This window comes from Elephas maximus, chromosome 1 (genome assembly GCF_024166365.1).
Source record: "Elephas maximus indicus isolate mEleMax1 chromosome 1, mEleMax1 primary haplotype, whole genome shotgun sequence".
Classification (NCBI taxonomy): domain Eukaryota; kingdom Metazoa; phylum Chordata; class Mammalia; order Proboscidea; family Elephantidae; genus Elephas; species Elephas maximus.
In genome coordinates, this window is record NC_064819.1 from 58,657,153 (window position 1) to 58,665,913 (window position 8,761).

At 41.4% G+C, this 8,761-nt stretch overlaps 1 protein-coding gene across 2 annotated transcripts in view; it reads left to right on the plus strand.

Annotated features, from left to right (window-relative positions):
- Positions 1–8,761, plus strand: part of CD83 (CD83 molecule) — a 28,970-nt gene extending 20,209 nt beyond the window's left edge. The window contains exons 3-5 of one of the 2 annotated variants that reach the window (XM_049884257.1): positions 4,827–5,058; positions 6,266–6,372; positions 7,295–8,761. In XM_049884257.1, coding sequence (XP_049740214.1) covers positions 4,827–5,058; positions 6,266–6,372; positions 7,295–7,420 — 465 coding nt within the window. In that variant the 3' untranslated portion in view covers positions 7,421–8,761. Of the gene's footprint in view, positions 1–4,826; positions 5,059–6,265; positions 6,373–7,291 lie in introns of both variants that reach the window. The other variant, XM_049884248.1, reaches the window with a different exon arrangement.

Sequence of the window (8,761 nt, forward strand, 5' to 3'; positions counted from 1 at the left end):
GGTTTGCTTTATGACCTAATATGTGGTCTATTCTAGGGAATGTTCCATGTGCACCAGAAAAGAAAGTATTTGGCTTTCTTGGGTGGAGTGTTCTGTATATGTCATGAGGTCAAGTTGGTTGATTGTGGCATTTAGATCTTCCGTGTCTTTATTGAGCTTCTTTCTAGATGCTCTGACCTTCACCAAAAGTAGTATGTTGAAGTCTCCTAGTGTAATCATGGAGTTGTCTATCTCACTTTTCAATGCTGTTAGAGTTTGTTTGATGTATCTTGCAGCCCTGTCATTGGGTGCATAAATATTTAATATGGTTATATCCTCCTTTAATCATTATATAGTATCTTTCCTTATCCTTTGTGGTGGATTTAACTTTAAAGTCTATTTTGTCAGAGATTAATATTGCCACTCCTGCTCTTTTTTTGATTGTTGTTTGCTTGATATATTTTTTTCCATCCTTTGAGTTTTAGTTTGTTTGTGTCTCTAAGTCTAAGGTGTGTCTCTTGTAGGCAGCATATAGGTGGATTGTGTTTTTTTAATCCATTCTGCCACTCTCTATCTCTTTATTGGTGCATTTAGTCCACTTACATTCAGCATAATTATGGATAGGTGTGAGTTTAGTGCTGTCATTTTGCTGTCTTTTTTTGTGTGTTGGTGGCAGTTTCCTTTTCCCACTTAATTTTTTATGCTGAGTAGTTTATATATTGTCTTTTCCTCTTATTCATTGTTGTTGATTTTGTTTCTGCTGAGTATTTTTTTCTTGTATTTTATTTTGATGAGTAGGATTGTTAATCTCCTTTGTGGTTACCTTAATATTTACCCCTATTCTTCTAAGTTTACACCTAAATTTTATTTCTTTATATCTCCTTGACTTCCTCTCCATATGGAAGATCTATGACTATATTTCTTAGTCCCTCTTTATTGTTTTAATGTTGTCTTCTTTTACATAATGACATCACTGTTTCCCTGTTTTGAGTGCTTTTTTATCTTGATTTACTCTTGTGATTTCCTTTTCTGGGTTGACATCTGGTTGCTCTGTCCTGTGTTTTAGTCTTGGGTTGATATCTGATATTATTGATTTTCTAACTAGAGAACTCCCTTTAGTATTTCTTGTAGTTTTGGTTTGGTTTTTACAAATTCCCTAAGCTTCTGTTTTACCTGGAAATATCCTAATTTTGCCTTCATATTCAAGAGACAGTTTTGCTGGATATATGATTTTTGGCTGGCAACTTTTTTCCTTCAATGCTTTATATAAGTCATCCCATTGCCTTCTTGGCTGCATGGTTTCTACCAAGTAGTCCGAGCTTATTCTTATTGACTCTCTTTTGTAGGTGACTTTTCGTTTATCCCTAGCTGCTCTTAAAATTTTCTCTTTATTTTTGGTTTTGGCAAGTTTGATTGTAATATGTCTTGGTGACTTCATTTTGAGATCTATCTTTCATGATATCAGGGAAGTCTTCTGCCAACAAATCTTCAACAATTCTCTCTGTATTTTCTGTTATCTCTCCCTGTTCTGTTACTGCAATCACTCGTACGTTATTTCTCTTGATAGAGTTCCACATGATTCTTAGGGCTTCTTCATTTTTTTAAATTCTTTTATCTGATTTTTCTGCAGATATATTGGTGCCAAGTGTTTTATCTCCCATCTCAGTAATTCTGCCTTCCACTTCCTCAGTTTTGCTACTCTGACTTTCTATTGAGTTGTCAAATTCTGTAATTTTATTGTTAATTTTCTGAATTTCTGATTGCTATCTCTCTGTGGATTCTTGGAGCTTATTAAATTTTTTATTAAGTTCTTGAATAACCTTTTTAATTTCTTCAACTGCTTTATCTGTGTGTTCCTTGGCTTGTTCTGCAATTTGCCTGATCTCTTTCCTGATCTTGTTGCTGATGTCTTGAAGTGTTCTGTATATTAATCTTTTGTATTCTGCATCTGGTATATATATAGGTAATTCCAGGAAGGCACCTTCATCCAGAAGATCCCTTGATGCTTTGTTTTGAGAACTTGTTGAAGTGGTCATGGTCTGCTTCTTTTTGTGATTTGATATTAACTGTTGTCTCCGAGCCATCTATAAGATATTGTATTAATTTATTTTGTTTGCTTACTGTATTCTAGCTTCTTGCTTTGTTTTGTTTTGATAATGCCAAATAGGCTGCTATAGTTAGCTAGCTTGATTATTTTTATCTTTGAAGCTCTAATGTCCTACACCAGATGGCTAGAGCTGTTACCAGGTATATCAGCCTAGGAGTCCATTCACTTTTCTTGTGTGGATTTAGCTCAGGTGTCCAGGTAGTTGGTCATCAAGTGTGTGGTCCAGGCTCTATCCTACAGTCTTAGAGGGGCAGGGGTGATTGGTGTAGGTACAGGTATCTGGTTGCAGCAGGGGGTCATGCTCTGAACAAGGCAGGGGGCTGACACCTGTCTCCTGAGTGTGAGGAAAGGATGTCCCTGTTCCCTAGAGTGCCCAGGTGGGTAGGTTCTGCAGACAGACCATGGACACCCAGTGCTTTGTTTGTAAGGACTGGGAGGTACCAGTTATCCTGGAACCCCTGCTGTGGGTGGCTGTGTGACGTGGGTGGAGCCACTAGTCCTTATGCCCCAATGTGGGTAGGTGAGGACCCTGTTTAATAGGCAAAGCAGTGTCAAACATCAAACACCACCTCTCCACCACAGAGCTGAAACAGTTACAGTCTGCCGAATAGGGCCTATTCTCCTGAAATAGGCCTACACAGGTCCATGCAGGGGGGAGTGGTGTTCAAAGTCTATGAACTGTTTATGCCTGGACAGGAGCCGCTTTTGTCCAGATCTCCCCAGCGTAGTGGAGCTGGCAGATTATCTTTTCCCCCAAGTGTGAATTTATTCCTTTTCCAAGGTGTAAGGAGAATGGTTCAGGGTACCCAGCAGAGCCTATCTCAGGCCTGGGGAAATCGACAGCCGCTGAAGCCAGCTTGAGGGCTGGGGATGCAGTAAAATATATGTAGGAACTTAGATTTTTGCCAAAAGCACTGTTCTTCTCTGGTTCCAGAGGTGTGAGTAGGCTGTGTGGCTGCCCCGCTGCAGTCACTCTAGGCAGTGGTACCTGAGGGTTCCTGGTGATTCAGGTCTGGCAACTCCTCTCCACTTCTGAACCATCCCTCCCTCCCCTGCCGCTCAGTCCATTTTCTAACTTTGCCTTTGATGTTCAGGGCTCCTAGCTTGTCATAAATATAATTGTTTCACTTGTTTTTTCGGGTCTTTGTCGTAAGATGGATCACCGAAAGTGTCTGTCTATTCTGCCATCTTGGCCCCACCTCCTAGACTTTCTTTTTTAGAGTAATTTTAGGCTTACAGAAAAAATCCACATAAAATACAGAGTTCCCATATATTGCCTCCCTGCTGCACATGGTTTCTCCTATTATGAACATCTCATGCTAATGTGATGTGTTTGTTACAATTGGAGAACCTATATTGATACATTATTATTAACTAAAGCCCATAGTTTCCATTAGGTTTCACATTTGTGTTGTACAGTCCTATGGGTTTTAACAAATAGTTAATATCCTCTGTCCACCATTACAGTATCATACAGAATAGATAAGCTGCCCTAAAAATGCCCTGGGCTTCACCTCTTCACCCTCCTCTCTCTGTCTGAACCCCTGGCAGTCATTGATCTTTTTCCTGTCTCTATGTTTTTGCTTTTTCCATAATGTCATAGAGTTGGTTTCATACAGTACGTTGCTTTTTCATACTGACTTCTTTCTCTTATCAGTATGCATTTAAGGTTCCTCCTTGTCTTTTCAAGGGTCAAGAGGTCATCTCTTCATACCTCTGAATAATGTTCCATTGTATGGATGTCCCACAGCTGTTTATCCATTCACCTATTGAAGGGCACCTTGGTTGCTTCCAATTTTTGGTAGTTATGAATAAAGCTTCTATGAACATTCACATGCAGGTTTTTACTTCCACATGCATTTTGATATGATGATCAAATGATCTGACACAAAATCTCCCCTGGTACTATTCCCAGGTGTCTTTCTGCCTTCCTAGAGAGAGTAAGCATGGTGTGTTGTGTGATAACCTCATGAATGAGCACACAAAAACATAGTTTTAAAGAACAAATAACAGCCAGTTGCCATCAAGTAGACTCCGACTCATGGCAGCTCCATGTGTGTCAGAGTAGAAATGTGCTCCTTAGGGTTTTCAATGGCTGATTTTTTGGAAGTAGATCACCAAGCCTTTCTTCCAAGGCATCTCTGGGTGGACTCGAATTTCCAACCTTTCAGTTAGCAGGTGAGCGGTTTAATCATTTGTACCACCCAGGGACTCCTTTGAAGAACAAGGTGAATATTTATAGGAGGCATCACTCATCTGCATCTCTGTGCTTTTTTAGTTGACTTGTCTGGCTGTGAGCTTAACAGATTTAGGAACTTTTCCAAATAAAAGCCTGGGATTCAAAAATAAGAATACAGTCAATGGGTGGATGAGTTGTATCTGAAGAGCCCAAGAGGACATTTGATACAGAACAACCAGCAGCAAAATACAGTTCAAAGTGATTCACAGTCAACATCTTGTCATCTTCAACAGCACCATCTCCTTTGCATAGGATAGAGGTTGAGATACAAGGAATCATAAAGTGTAGTCTTAGTCTTGATCTTATTCTGAAGAAGGTATATCCTTGAAGAATCTTCATAGGTTCTCTCCCTGTTTCCCAGGAGTCACACACAAAAAAGCACATTGCCTTGTTTTTGGAAAAAAAAAAAAGGATAGATTTTATGAAAACCTTGGTGTCACAGTCCAGCACCTGGCAGTTTCTGACAGCAGAGCATGATGCAATATGATTATTTCTTAACAGCTTACCGAGGTGGGTGAAGAGCTGATGGAGGTGCGCCAGGAAGATCTGAGCACCCGTGAACAGTACTATTATCAGAAGGAGCGAAACAGCTCTCTGGAAGCCCCCAGTGAAGGGCTGTATTCCCTGAAGATCCGAAACACTACCAGCTGCGACACAGGGACTTACAGGTGCATGCTGTGGGATCTGGAAGGGCAGAGAAACCAGAGTGGCACAGTGACCCTGAGGGTGATCGGTGAGTCATCTGCTGCTCTTGTTTTCTTCTTGCAAAATGCATGAGCACTTTCACTGGGTCCTAGAATCCTTCCTCTCGTTCAGAGCCCAACACTGAAGCTTAGGATCATGTCTGTGTTTAACACGGAATTCTGCTGCAAGGACGCCATCACTTACTTTATGCAGTTTTAAAAATGCCTTGTGTGTGACTTTTGCCCAGCACTTATTAGCAGCTGAAGCTCGAAATGACAGACGTCTTCATGGAATCCCGCTTTTGCACTATCACCACTTTCTCCTTCTAGCAAGTTATTTGAAAGGAATCTGACCCTAGATAATGTTCAGAAGAACACACTTACCTACCGGTAGTGTTTCTGTGTTTAAGAGGGCGATCTTTGGAGTTGTTCACTGTTACTATATGTATGTTATTTAGATGTGTTATATAAATATATAATAACATAAAACCAAAAACGAAACCCCACATGGCACAATGGATGTTGGAGCCTGAGTGGGGAGACCCTCTCACCTCCATGTCTCATCCTGAGCTAAGCGCCTCTCTCCTCCTGCCCTTACCCTCCTCGAGTGCTGTAGCCACAGCTTAGCAACCCCTCAGGGAGCTGTTCTCTTGCCCACCTGTGGTTCCTGCCTTGGTGGAAGAGCTTTACGATTCTGCAGAAATGTGTGCACTTATCCGGCAATAGCAGGGCAGCTCACCTGCCCCACTCCATAGCCCCCCGAATTCCTCTGAGGACAAATAGAATTCTACGTAACACTGATGAAATTAAGATAATTACTAATTAACAAATGGTGATTCACCGGATGTGGAGACTAAATGAAAGCCAGGAAACCCCCGACATCTGAAGTGGAGGCAGATAGGCAGCAGGATAAGTCTGGACCTGATGCCTGGCTCTGCCACCTGGCTTAGTCCCTCAGCCTGCCTGACCTCTGGTCCCACATCTGTGACATGGGGATACTCACACCTGCCTCCGAGGGTGGTTGTGAGGACTGAGTGAGATGCTGTAGCAACATCCCTCTGCTCACTGCCAGGCTCAGAATGGGCACTCATTTCCACTCTTGCTGTTTCTGTAATCCTCCTTGGTGGCACAGATGTGAGGGTGTAATGGCAGATACGTAGTACATAACAAAAGTAGAAACAAAGCAATCTTTATCATGGTGGGAAAGCCCTGGTAAATGGCTTCATATATTACTTAATTTTAATTTTTTTTTTTAAGGATGCCCAGTGCAACGCAAAGAAGAGAATTTTAAGAAATACAGAGCTGAGATTGTACTGCTGTTGGCACTAGTTGTTTTCTACTTAACACTCATCATTTTCACTTGTGTAAGTACCATTTAAAAGGCATCTATTGTTATTAAAAGCTCACCTGGGGCAGTCACCTGCATATGTTTTGTAGATAGTGGCATCATTTAATCATAGTGAGATATTACTCGCTGAATCCTGGACTAATGGAAGCCCCTGGACTAGAAGAATCATTTTAAGCAACTCCCTGAAATATTTCCAGTGTGTTTTTTCTCTTGTGGCTGTACATAGAGCGTAGTGAAGAGAAAGTGAAGTAATATATGGGATGGAAGTTTGAGAAGTGCTAAACCCGATAACCCATTTTATAGAGTCAGTTCTGACTCATAGCAACCCTGTAGGGCAGAGTAGAACTGCCCCACAGGGTTTCCAAGGAGTGCCTAGTGGATTTGAACTGCCAACCTTTTGGTTAGCAGCAACCGGGGCTCTGTTACTGCATAAAGGGTACTGAATTTCTCTTTGGGGTGATGAAAAAATTTGTCACTGGATTGTGCACCTAAAATTGGTTAATGTCATGTGAATTTCACTTCCGTAATAATTAAGAAAAGATTTAAGACAAGCTGTGTTCTCAGGGAGCTTACAATTTGACATTCGGGTTCTTTGCACATAAGAAGATAATGAGAACTGCCAGACGGTAACCTTAGTTTCTTGTTTGTAAACTCCTGCTTCAGTGGCACTGGCTCTCCACACAGACCTCTAACAGCAGGACTTGACGAGGACACGGCCCCAGTCCTCCATAATCTAGTGACTGTCCTTGTTAAAGAGTGGAGATGGCTGTGAAACGGTGCAAGTCCAACTGAGTGTGAGGTAGTGAGTATAACGAGAGCCTCCAGAACGAGCCTTCACCCAGCTGTTAGTGAAGTTCAACTGGAGGTGACAACTAATACATTTTTCCAGTTATTCACTTCTCAACTTATCTCTTTTATTTTGTTTCATTTTTCAGAAGTTTGCAAAACTACAGAGTATTTTTCCAGATGTTGCTAAACCTGGCATGGAACGAGCATTCTTCCCAGTCACCTCCCAAAATAAGCATTTGGGGCCAGTGATTGTTCAGAAGACTGAACTAGTATGAGCAAGATTTCTGTAGGTTGGTTTTCTTCAAACTGAGGGTTCTGTGGTGTGCCTGTCTTCCACACTGGACAAAAGAAGAATGAACCTCACACTGAAGATGGTACCCTTCCTATGAAGTCCTTCACCTGACTGAAACATCTGAAAGTGGGTCGCACCTCACTTTCTGCAAGTGAGGCTTGAAAACCACGACATGACCGTGTCACATGGGGCCATCTGCACAGTGTTCTCCAGTGCTGCTTTTTCAAGGCTCCTGCCTTAGTGTTTTGTTCAACTCTGTAGTCAACCTCTTGGAAACTTTTTCAGTCATAAAAAAGCTATGGGGAGATACTGTTGGAAAAGGGTCTTGGAAAATATGAGTGCCTTGTCACAGACTCCTAAGGACAGCTGTATTCTTCCACATCTGGGAAACATCTCTTTGAATTTGCTGTTTTGTTGTATCAGCCAGATGTTTTCTGTCTGGGAGAAATGGACAGGCCAAGCTGTGAAACAGTGGGAAATATTTTGCAAATAATTGCCTGGTGTGAAGGCCCTGCAGTTACTAAGAAGTATTATGTGTGCATAGAAGTAGGTCAGTGAACTGTTCCCCAACAGGGTCTTTTCATCTGGGAAAGACATCCATAAAGAAGTAATAGAGTGTCACATTTATTTTTATATCTCCATACACTTGCCAAAGAAGGAGTTGTGTTTTTTCTCCTTTTGAAACCTGTATCTACAACTAGATATCATTGTCAGTTGACAGATTTCCAGAATATAGAGATTAAGAAGAAGTCAGAGGCTGACAAGAGGACTAGAAGCTCTTTTCATGACCTGATGGCAGCTACTGGACATATCATGCAATCTGGGGTCTAGTCCTTGTTGCCTCACTACCTAGCTGTACGATCTTGGGCCAGTTCTTTATGGTTTCTCCTTTCTCAGTTGTCAACCAGAAGGTTGTTGTGTAAGTGGATTGAAATAATGTACGTCAAAATGTTTGAAAAAGTATAAAGCACTATCCAAGTTTGAAACTCCGTTCGATCATTATTCTTGTTATTATAGTAATTAATGTTCTGGGGAGGAGAGAATGCCTTTCATTTTTCATGTTTTCCACCATTCCCAACAAAGACGTCTACAAGCAGGAATTCCCATGGTCTTCTGTATGAGTTCCTTTGGGGAAGAGAGGGGCAAGTTTGGTGGTCTATTCTTGGAGCCAGAAGTCCTCTAAGACATAGACACACAGGAGGCAGAGGGAAAAAAGGGAATTCACAATACGTTGATGTTTTGGCAGTTGTTGGGTTTCTCTTATGGAAACTTGGCCCTTTTCCATCTCGTTTTTCAGAGAGATGTCATCCCTTCAGGAGTGTGT